The 12,080-nt window shown below is 34.4% G+C and overlaps 1 protein-coding gene across 1 annotated transcript in view; it reads left to right on the top strand.

Moving 5' to 3' along the window:
- LRPPRC (leucine rich pentatricopeptide repeat containing) overlaps window positions 1–12,080 on the top strand; it is a 168,391-nt gene that overhangs the window by 55,760 nt on the left and 100,551 nt on the right. The window contains exons 15-23 of the mRNA XM_026652508.1: window positions 548–575; window positions 3,138–3,195; window positions 4,347–4,453; window positions 4,666–4,743; window positions 5,095–5,148; window positions 5,872–5,985; window positions 7,246–7,376; window positions 8,677–8,762; window positions 10,355–10,562. Of these exons, the coding sequence (XP_026508293.1) occupies window positions 548–575; window positions 3,138–3,195; window positions 4,347–4,453; window positions 4,666–4,743; window positions 5,095–5,148; window positions 5,872–5,985; window positions 7,246–7,376; window positions 8,677–8,762; window positions 10,355–10,562 (864 nt within the window). The remainder of the gene's footprint in view (window positions 1–547; window positions 576–3,137; window positions 3,196–4,346; window positions 4,454–4,665; window positions 4,744–5,094; window positions 5,149–5,871; window positions 5,986–7,245; window positions 7,377–8,676; window positions 8,763–10,354; window positions 10,563–12,080) is intronic.

Here is a 12,080-nt window from a genome sequence, read left to right as displayed (position 1 = left end):
TAACTGGAGCATGAGATTTGATTACTTCCTTTTTTGCATGTATAATTACAAATGTTGTTCACAAAAATTATTCACCCCTTTTTAAAATCTAGTTTTAGTGTTTGACTCTCTGGACTTTGCTGTAGTTAATTCCACATGCAACTGCATGAAATGTGACCTCCTATTCTGTGTGTGAATGAAATACTGAATAGATTGATGTACAAAATATCGGTACTGTTATCACCTGATAGAATAATAAACTTGTAAATCTCACTCTAGTCTTAATGGTAACTGTATGTATAGTGAGTCAGTTTTAAACAACATGGCAAACAAATGAATATGCATGTCAGAAACAGAAATATTTATGTGAAATGTATATCTGTTATGTGAAAATATAATATCTTATGTAAATTTAAAAAAAGTCTGATAACCCAGAGTAAGATGAATATTTACTGTGCACAGACACTGGGTGCTTGTTAGTGGTAATAATTTTTGAGTTTATTATTTTTTAAAAAGCAAAGAGTATCTTACTGCTGTTTAATTTTTTATCCTCTGCTGCCCTCTTCAGGTCTAACAATATAGATCTTTGGAGCAAGGTAAGTGAAGATGGTAACGCTGAAATTATAAATAGAACTATTTGGAATGCATTCAGAAACAAAATCTCTAACCACTACATGTTTAAAATGCACTACTGTGAATTTGAGTTCAGCTGCTGGTAACAGGCAGCCCTGACAGTAACTTCTGATCATGACATTTGTCATTAAGAAATTATGACACTTAATCTGGTCATGCATAGTAGTAGTATTAGGTTTGTATGGTAGGCATATTGAAGAAAAAACTGTAGATTCAGGAGCCAATTCCTATGACTCCGTTCCCTTCAAATGTTTGCTAGGACTTAAAAACAAAGCTTACGGTGAAAAAAATTGCACTGTGTTACTACTATGTTGTAGTAATATGGAGGATCTGATGTAAATGAACAAAAGCAAGGAAATTCCAGATGAAGGCAGTCACCCAGCTCAAGTCACAAACAGAAATCACTGTGATCATCTTGTCCTCCCAAGTGTGGTCCACGTTACATACCACCCCACAGTGTAACACATTTGGTAATATCTGCAGAGTACTGGATAGTGAAGTCGCTGTTAGATCAGGACTGAGATGCATTAATAGAGCTGTGAGTAAGAAGCTTTCACTATGTTGAGTTCAGCACCTTGCTTTCAGGAGTTTACTTAGTTTTGTTTTTAAAGCTACTATCCTGTACTTGTTTCACTGTGCCACGCTGAAGTATTGCATGGATCATAGCATGTTTTCATGATAATCTTGTGTGCTTCAATCTGCCTATGAGGAAAACTGAGGACAAAGTCGAAATTGTAACTTAGAATGTCATTTATTTGGGTTTAAGTCAGCTAATATAAACAAGAACTGTGAAGCAAAAGTAGGTTCTTCTTGTGCTTCATTGCCTCTTTCTAATGTGGAAGGAAAGTCTTAAATTTTTTCAAATGGAAGTTTTTGGTGTGTTTTGGGTTTTTTTGTTTTGTTTGCTTTTGTACATTTGAACTATCAAGAATATCACACAGGAAATTCCCTCCCATTGCTGGAGGAGCCTGGCAAGATCTTTGGAGATATCAAATAGTGATGTCACAAGCATGAGGCTGTAACCTGAGCTGCTGCAGCTCTTTCCCACAACTGAGAAAGAGAGAATGCAGTTTCTTTTGTGACAGTAGCTGAGCTGAAGTTGTTTGCTAGATTTACAAGTAGATACATTTTTTTCTTAAGGCATCCAATTTTAGAAAAAAGCTATCTTGCAATTCAGAAGTCAAGTATTGAAATTGAAAAATATCATTATAATGAACAAAGGTTGCACCTCCAAGGAATCTCAATTTACAAGACTTCTTACTTTTTTAAAAAATTGAACATTGTAACAGTCACTCTTTTTGTTATTTCCTGTCATCCATTCCTCTCATGCCATTCTGGAATTTGATTTCTGGAGCAGTGGGCTGTATATTCTTGTGACTTTTCTGATATATTTCCAAGTACGAGTAAGAAAGGGGGGCGAGGGAAGCTGTAGTTTAACTGTCCACATCGTGTTTTCTTGGTGGAACTGAATGTGATGTAGGCATCCCAGAGCACGACAGATGTCTGGCTTTGTTTGTTCCTTTCTATTAGTAAGTGAAGATGCGTGGTCTCTCTTCCCCCCCCCCCCCTTTTCCATTACTTAAAATAGAGCTTTGTTCCCTCAGTATTTAGGTAACAACGTAAATATCTTTCTCACCCGTTTGGTTTAGCTTTGATACTAGCATCATGGTAGAAAAAGCCCAAATGTAGAACACTGACATACTTGAGAGAAAATGAAATTAGGACTTTATGTAATGGCTGTATCTTTGTATTAAGAAAAAACAAAGATGTTTTAAAGGTTTTTTGTATTTAGGGTGAGCATTTATCATATCTGTTTGGGGAGAGAAGGAATGTAGGGAGAATACCTTTTCTAAAATAAAATATTAGCTATTCCTTCAGTTTTATAAGACCAATTGGACCAATGTCAAATTGGTTAGTCTTTATACACTTATATTTAAGACTAAAGAACTACTTGTTTTTGTTGGTGCTTTCTATGTATGTACGAGGTGTCATTAAAAGTGAATTTACTCATTTTCAACCAAGGTTGCAACTGATGTGGAACATCTAAATTGTAGAAATTTTCAAATTAACATTTAGGGACATATAACTTTTTCTGCACAGCTTCACTTGTTTCAAACTGTAAGAAAATAAAAGCTCTATGGACCAGTTTCAGGCTTTTCAGCAAATTGGAACATAATTTTAGCAACTCCAGAAGTGACATTGGTTAATGATTGCTGTAAGCAATGTCTTATTTATGATCACTTACTTTCTAGGATGATACATAAACAGAATAGAATAGAGTCTAATTGCCATACCTCAGAAAACATTTCAGTTTGCAATATATTTTTTTCTAAAGAAAAACCTATTATTTACCCAAAAAAAAACTTCCTTGTATCTTATATTTTCCTAGTGAATTACTGTGATGTGGTATAGAATAATACCTTAGTGGAGAGGTACTTTATTATTTGGAGAATTCAATTTCAGATACTATTTGTCCTTGCTTGCTGCTGTGTTGACTGCAATGTACGATTATTCTGTCTTACCAGATAACTGAACTGTTGTACAAGGATGGACGTTATTGCCAGACGCCTCCAGGACCAACTGGTAGAGTTTCAATTTCTATGATTGTAACTTATCCACAAATCCGTTCTTCTGTGTAATGATGGGCTTGAGGGATTACAACAGTAAACACTGATTGCTTCTTGTTGAAAGTGAAATTTGAAAACATGTTGGGTAAAATCTTTATCCTGATAATCACAGCATATTTTATGAGATCCAGTGTGATCTTTCATTACTTTTTTTTAATTAAAAATATATTTCATATTTAGAAAAATGAGCAGTTTTTAAAGCAAAATAGAGATTTCAAATAAATCAGTCTGTGTCAATACTATTCATATAGTGAAAATGTTTAAGTAGAATCTTTTCCAACTAATGTTCATTTTGATAACCTTTTCTAATTTTATAAAAGAAAATGGTACATATCAATCCAAATACATTATTTTGGAACAAATTGACTCTGTTTTCATTTAATCTAGATAAATACATTGTCTATTTTTTGTTTTAATTCCTATTTTTCTGAGTATAAGTTTCGTACAGGAAACCGAACCTTTTGGAAAGTCCTTAGCTCCTTCTTGAGGCTTGAATACAAGGCCATATACATTTTTATGCTTGAATGTATAAAAAAATTAGTGCTGTTAGCTAAGCCATCTTTGTTAATCTTGATTTTCGTTGGCTAATAGGCAGGTTTTCACAGGATTATTGGATCTACTTGTTAAAATCATTTAATATTCTTTACTCTGTATTTATGTTCCACTAGCTGGCTATAAAAAGCATTTTAATATAAAAAATGTGTAAAAGATACTGAATAAAATATGCAAAGCTTTAGGAAGCTATTTTTTCTTTTGAGCAATGACAAAATATTTGTGGCAACTATTTGGGGTAGTGGATAGGAAAGGGGGGGAAGGCCTTGGGCAGTACCACTTCTGTCACACAGTGGTGGAAAGAATAGATTGAAGTAAGATTCTGTACTGAAAAGCTGTCACTGGGTCTGAAAATAATTAATATTCCTTTCACTCACCAGTTAGATATGTGCTCCCAAACCACATAATCTCTATGCCTCAGTGATCATTGTTGCCATTTCAGAGCCTCTCATCAGGGTGACATCTCACACCAAAATGATTTCTTATAAATTAATCTTGATAACATGACAGTCTCAGTAATTTTAGTGGAATGCTTTCTCTTGTTTTTTTCCACAGAAGCTGTTGGCTATTTTCTTTATAACTTGATTGACAGCATGAGTGACTCAGAGGTACAGGCCAAGGAGGCGCATTTGAGACAATACTTCCATCAGCTGAAGAAGATGGTACCATTTCATTTTTTGCTACATAATGCCTGTCCTGCCTGACATGTATCTATTAGATTTGAAATTGCTGCTTTTAAGTACAACCAGACCACTTCTCAATGACATGCAAGAGCTGGAGACTTAAATTATGTCTAAGATAATTTCTGTTAGACAAATTTCAGTTTGGTTGTGTTTCAAAACTCATGTAATTTTCCCCCCACCTCTTGATACAGAATGTAGTAATCCCTACAAATATCTACAGAGGCATTCGCAACCTGCTGGACGCCTATCATGTTCCTGAATTAATTAAGGTCTGTGGTTATATAGTAATTATTTTATTTCTTTAAAATATAAAATATATATGGTGTGTGTTCCAGGAATATAATCTTGCCAAAATAGATGTATTTAATTAACTGTGTAAACACTTCATCCTTTCCCTAAATCTTCTTTGCTCTTGAAACCCAATTTTATTTTAGGATATTTGTGAAGAGCTACATTTGATGAAAGTATTTTAAAGAATCAGTCTTTTCCTTTTAATAAATCTAATAACACTAGAAAAAAAGCTATTGTCCTTGCCACAACATTTTTAGCATCTTAAGCTAATTTTATTCATATAATTTGTTCTTTTTATTTACTGATATTTTTGTCTTATTAAATTTTAGGATATAATTTTATTGACTGATACAGAAAAGTTGTCAGTAGCAGAGATTCCAAAAGTAAGTAAATTAACTAATAGTTGGATTTCTTTGTGGCATAGTAATCAATTTTTTTTTATTTTTTTTTTGGATAATGCATGAAGGTATTAACTAGTTCTCAGCGATATAGTTGTATAGTCTACAACTAAAAGTATTCCTGTTTGGGAGGAGTTTGGGGGCCATGCAGAAGGAAGCACAGTCTAGTAATTAATACACAAGGTTGGGAGTCAGAATATGTAGGTTCTTCCTCAGACTTGCTGGTTAAGCGTGGCAATTCACTTAGGTTCCATGCCTCAGTTTCCCCACTTGTAAAATTCAGCTCATGGTGGTGGTGTGAGGCTTATGCACTCTGAACTCCTTGAATGACAGGAGTATAAATCCAGTATGGTGGTGGTGATGTGGCATCAAGTCTTTTTTTAATCTTCAGTGGGCCTAGATCAGAGAGGTAAAGAAACAGGCCTCTTCTCTCTACTTCTATCACTAAAGAAATGAACCTGAGAGAAGCAAATGTTTCCACACTGTAAAAATGTTAGACTTCAAAGCTCCCATGGCTTCAGTTTTTATTATGCCATTGTCTCAAGTTTTAACTAGCATCAGCTCCTTAATTAGCTACAGCATTCTTAATTGTTACACATTTTTCTTTTGAATTAGGAGTGAACAGGTTTCATCTTCCTTTGGCAAAGTGACCTATTAATTTTTTTATTTTTTTTTAACTTTTGTTTTCTTTTTATCACCTGTTTTTAGAACACTGAACTTGAAGTGTCTGCTTTGGAGGAGGAACTGGAAAAGCTAAAAGCTGAAAAGCAACCTATTGGAAATGTCCTGAAAGAGCTTATAGTTGCTCTCTGTGCAGAAGGGGTAACTTGAGCAAGGCAGAGATAATTGCAAATGCTGAGCTATATTTAAAAGGAATGTAGATGACTGTATTATGGATAGATGTGGTTAAGCAAGGACAAGCGCAGTGCTTGAGGTTTCAAGGTTTGATGCTTATAAATCAAACATAAGTGCAAAAAAGCAATTAAAGAAAAAGGTTAACTAATTTCAGCTACACCTTGAATGACATGTTTTGGGATTGCTGAAGTTTGTTTACGATAATCTGCAAAGTGAATGATAGTAACAGCTGTGATAGGTTTATCATACATGCCAAATGTCCTTTCAAGCCATGGCTCCGGTCTCTTGTATCTAGATTGTCAAGCAACTGATACATGCAGTAGTCATTTGCAAGTCAAATATTACTAGGTTGTTAATGCAGGGATTGAAATTCCATTTTCCTGCTGGAGGAAAGCTCTTTCTGAGATAAAGAGGCTCTTGCCTTCATTCAGCGAGCGTCCAGCTGTAGCTCATATTCATTTTAGTGGGTCTGCAATTTGTGGGATATCAGACTTTTGTCCAATTTCTTGTTCAGTATGATTTTGTCATATACCCATGGTTTTACAAAGGGCCATAACTGTGTTTAAGATTATAGCATAGTATTCAGTATTGCTGTAAATCCAGCCTTTGGAGAGATTCTGTTTCTCAAATGACTGTCTGTTATAATGCTGTACCTGAGACTATAAGAATAGTCTGATAAGTCATAGGCTTTAATATGGCACCCATTAAATTGTATAAACAGCAATGCAAAATACATATTTTAAAAGATTATGGCAAATGCTGAAGCAGCCTGTTTGTTGATTAGATTATGAACTGGTTTCTTATCTTACAAAGTTTTTTCAATTTTATGTTTAGGATATTGGTGCTTGATAAAATTAAAGCATGTCATTGTACATAAATATTAGTCCATATTCCATAATAAATCATGGTTGTAGTGCTATGTGTGACGACAAAAATCAGTCCATAATAAAACATTTAGACACTGCAATTAAAACAGGTAAACTAATGCCTAAAATATACCTTTCAGTTAAGTTGAACTGAAACATTTCGGGAACAGGTGAATTTATTTTTTTAAATAACTTTTATTATTAAATTAGTTAAAGCAATACCAGCTTTGTTTCACGAACATGTTTTTTTGGTATTAAAACACTAAAGCTATTCATACAGCTACATACTGAACCCTAGCATTCATAATGTCGTATTGACTTTTTCTGTGGTTCACATCTTTGCTCTGTTCCTCTTTTTTAGAATATGCAAAAAGCCCTTGAAGTGAAAGCCAAATACGAACCGGACATGGTTGTTGGTGGCTATGCAGCCTTGGTACATTTGTGCTGTCGACATGATAACGTAGAAGATGCAATGAACCTGAAAGAAGAAGTGTAAGTACACCGGCACTGAAACATGTCACAGAGATTTATGCTGATACACAGACCTTGTTGAATTAAGTAGGTTGAATATTAACCCCTTCATACATTTTTAATTAGTTTTCCCCCATGTGTATAATTCTTTAAAAAGATCAAGATTTTTTTTGTTAAAACAAGCAATCCTTCTCAGATTATCACACTTTTGAAAGTGTGTGTGTGATGTATTATCTTAAATAAGCAAATGATTATGTTTTTGTCAACAGCCTTTAGCCTTTAAATTCAGGTTTGTTTTTGAAAAATGGTAATATAACTACATTTATATTGCATCAGAATAGCAATGCTTGTAAGTGACATTATATTTTAAGACCTGTCAGCAAACATTTCCTTTTTAAACCTCCATTTTCAGAGATTATATCTTGGTTGTGAAAATTAGCTCCCAGCTAAAATGTGTTACGCATGGTTTGTCTGGGAGCAAATTGTCTTACAGAGCATCCTCCTTTCTTGTCCCTTTCCCTCCTCACCCCCCAAAAAATTAAAATTCAATTTTAATGTTACAGTGAATCATGATAGTTATATATAGCTTTTGCATACTTTTGATTCTCCCCCTTCCCTTGCTAAAATTTACTTGGATTTTACAGTGGAATTCAAGTCAGGTATCCATAATGTGGAGGGAGCTCTATCAGTGTTGAGAGAGACACAAAATGGCTCACTTGTTAGCATTGGGAAACTTGCTATTGTGTTTATGTTGTAACTCTTTCCATACTGTTTTTTTATGTAAATATCTCATCATGAGATTTTACCAAGTAAGATTCTGAGTTTTATAGTAGTGCTTCAAAGGTGACAACAAGTGCCTTAAAAAGCACCTTCCTCCTTCAATACTCTTGGGAAAGTGACTAAATTAAAGAAACAATACTATGAATAGTAGAAATTGAAGGGGCTACAAAAGGTGGATGACTTTATGTTCAGTGCTATTTGTACTGTAATACTCAGACGGGGTGTTTGCAGGAAGAAGTTTCTGTCTTAAATATGGGAAAGGTGTGCCTTGTTCTTCCCTACTGTCAAATTGATAAAGACATCCTGTTCTTAAACTCTCTGAAAAGTTTCTTTGCTGCCTAATATCCTTTTTTTAAAGAGAAAAAATGTACGTCAATGGCAAACTTTGACTGTCAGATTCTCTCTGAAATATTTTAATCCAACTTCTGTGTAACTAATTCCACACCTTTGTTGCTTTGTCTTTAAGAATAACCCTTTTTTCTATATACATTAAAAAACTGAACTTCTATTAATGCAGTTTTTAATATGTTCTAATTTTTAGCTTCCGTAAAGATTCATCTGTTGCTCTTGACACAAACAAGTACTTAGCCTTGGTGGAAGTCTTAGGAAAGCATGGCAGACTGGAAGGTAAGCCATTTGCTTTCAGTATAAGTTTCTGCTGTATAATAAAGGTATCTTGCCAGTGGACTAAAAATGTGAGTTGATATTAATGGTATATCATGTCCTGCAAAGTGCTTGAACATTTTGCATACAAATTTGCATGTGAATTCAACCAGAGATGCTTGGACAGTACAGGCCATTAGTTTTAATGGATTGGCAAGCTTGTCATTTACATTTGCACAGCTCAGTGCTTTTTGCATTTCTGCAGCTAGTTTTTATTAGCATTGCTGTTTGGATTGAGTTTGAAGATCATGACTTATGGCACAAATTGCGTATGTGCCTAGACTAATGGCTTTGTTTTTGCTTAAGAAGGTCTGAAGGCTGAACATAGAACCTATAAACATAACCTTCTTGTAAGGGTCCAAACACTGCAGTAAAAATCCAGTAACTTGTTTTATGAAGTATTTTAATATTTTTTTAATGTCGGTATTCATTTATATTTTATTTACATTACAGTTTAAAGTCTGTGTGATAGATTGATTTGTAATTTTGGCTTTTAATGAGTGTATTGCATTCGATACCCAAACTGGATTCTTAGGTCTTTGCTGTAAATTATATGGACCTCATGTCTAATAATGTAGGAAGTTCTTAGGCTGATTATTATAACCTACAGGATATTGCCAATTGTTTTAAAGACGGGCTACAAAGTCTAGCCAACATAACTCAATCTTTCAGTTTTTAATCTTACATTATGGCTATTTTCTTTGTTAATGTAAAATTATACCTTTTTTTCTCATCAGATGATTTCATTGAAATTTCACTTGACCACTTATTAGAATTACATTCAAAACCCTTCCCCCTTCCAAGTGACAATAAATTAGATCCTGGTCACCTCTACAGTGAAGAAGTATGGCTAAATTTTCTGAGTAGCATTATTTTCTGTGGTACATTTGTGATCTGCAAAGCTCTTTTGAAACATTAGGCTGCTTTTATTGCTTTTATGTAAAGTGGTCAAAACATTTTGCCTGTGCAATAATTAAGAACATTATAAAAATGCACTTATTCCATATACCAAAATGTTTGTTTCTGCCTTCCTAATGAAGCTTAATGAACCTAATGTTTTAACATGCAGTCTGTTAGAAAGCTTTCATTGGCTCTCCTTGGCTAATTAGTATCGACACAGCAAACAGGCCCTATCGGTATCAGACCATTAGTCTGGCTGTATATTCAGTGTAAACACATCTTTATTATCTGGCCTCGTGACAAGCCATCTGCTAAAGAAACAATGGTGTGATTTAGCAGATGTTAGCATTGAACGATAAAAGCATCCATTTAGTGGGATCTTGCAGCTATAGGGCAGACTGTACAGGGTTATGTGGTGCAAAGTGGGCACACAGTTCCTATCTATAATTTGTAGTCAAAGTTGCAGTGAATGATAAAGCCATGCTATTGTGGATTTATAATTGTAGTCTCGTTTAGAAATGCAAGTAGTAATTAACTTGAAATCGGCATTATACACCAGAATTTACATTCCTGCTGGGTTTGAAATGCTGTTTTAATAGCAGTTTGTTTTCCCTACATGAAATTACCTAAGGGTCTTTTGTGTTGTTTCATTGTAGATGCTATTAACATTCTAAAGGAGATGAAAGAGAAGAATGTTCCTATCAAAGATACAACAATCACGTTCTTTTTCCACATCCTTAATGCTGCAGCCATGCGAGGTGAAGTTGAAACGGTGAATCGATTACATGAGTCCATTCTGACACTGGGCTTAGCAAAGCCTTCTACTAACTTGTGTTCCCCTCTGATTACTGTTCACCTTGAAAAGTAAGTTTTCTGAGGCTTGGTATTAAGGGTAGGGTATGAGCTAATATTTTATCATATTACATGATTTATTTATTATATACATACTCTATCTTCACTTGTGTTTGTGTGTATATTAAAGTAAAACTTTTTGTGAGACAGTTTTAGATGGAACACTTTGAAAAACAGACCAATAGCTTATTTTATGTTAATTATATTTCCTTTCATGGTGCCTACATGAGAGGTATGATTGTCACATAGACAAATTTACACAATCAAAATTTGCTCACAAATTAGTTGTTTCAGATTTTAAGCCTTGCAATTGTGTTTGAATAAGGGATATTTGGTCATAGCATGCTACATACATTCCTAAGTTATTGAGTTAAAAAGCATGTGTTCCCCACCCAAAAGATGTATATATTTCATTGTCACTGCACATATCAATAACACTTATTTAGGTTGAAGTTAGGTTTCCTTGTCCACTAAGTAATTAGATGAAAAGATAAGAAATCTGATACTACTCCCAAAGTATCACCATATAGTCTGGGTGCTCAAGTCCAAATATTTCCCATTACTTTTCCATTTGTACCAGTAGTATAATTCAACAGGAGAATGAACTCCGTGCATTTGTTCTGGCAGGAAATAATTTTCATACACTATGTGGCATATATCCTTGCATAATCTTCTTAATATGAGACACAGTTACTTGAGAAAAATTCCACATTTGAACTGTATATAATTGGTTTTTATCACAGGAGTGTCAAGATTTAGGTACCCCCACCCCTTCAACACACAGTCTTCAGTGTTCAATCTATTTTCAGTGCTTCTCTTCTGTCCATTGGTGCTGGAACTGGGGGTGCTGGAGGTGCGGCAGCACTCCCTTGCTTGAAGTGGTTTCCATCAAATACAGGGTTTACGGTTTGGTTCAGCGGCTCTCAGCACTCCCATTATACAAATTGTCCCAGGACCCCTGCTTCTATCTATTTTGGATTCTGTCTCAATTCTTCAACAGTCTCTTCCAATTTGGTCACTGATTTAATATAAATATGTTCTTTTGTTTTTGTTTTTTTAAATAAACCCCATATAAAATATTACTGATGTATTCACAGTGCCATCTATTGAACAGTCAGTCAGCTTTCAAGAATATGTGCTTGCTAACACTGGAACATCCAATCGTTATTATATTAACTACCAGTGTTTGCTCTTATATGGGGGTGGGGGGGAAATCTTTCTCTATAACCTCATATGTATGTGTATGGTTTTGTAATATTTAATTTTATTATTTTGTATATTTTAAAAATTTGTCATAATGGCCCAGTTATCTTTGATGCAGACTGAATGAAAGTTCTCTTCATAAAAATAAATATTCTAATACATTTGGCAGCAGTCATGTGCTACACACTTCTCAATCAGCAGCACAGGCTTTCTTTGGTGCAATTCACAGGATGGGACAGTTAATTATGAACTTAGCTGAAATCATATACATACATACACACCAGTAAATGTTTACTATTACACTTCTATATTGTATAGCAAGAACAA

This window comes from Terrapene carolina, unplaced genomic scaffold (genome assembly GCF_002925995.2).
Source record: "Terrapene carolina triunguis isolate 2854851 unplaced genomic scaffold, T_m_triunguis-2.0 Scaffold120, whole genome shotgun sequence".
Classification (NCBI taxonomy): Eukaryota; Metazoa; Chordata; order Testudines; family Emydidae; genus Terrapene; species Terrapene triunguis.
Note: the sequence above shows the minus strand (reverse complement) of the source record. Positions and strands in the feature narration are given on the sequence as shown.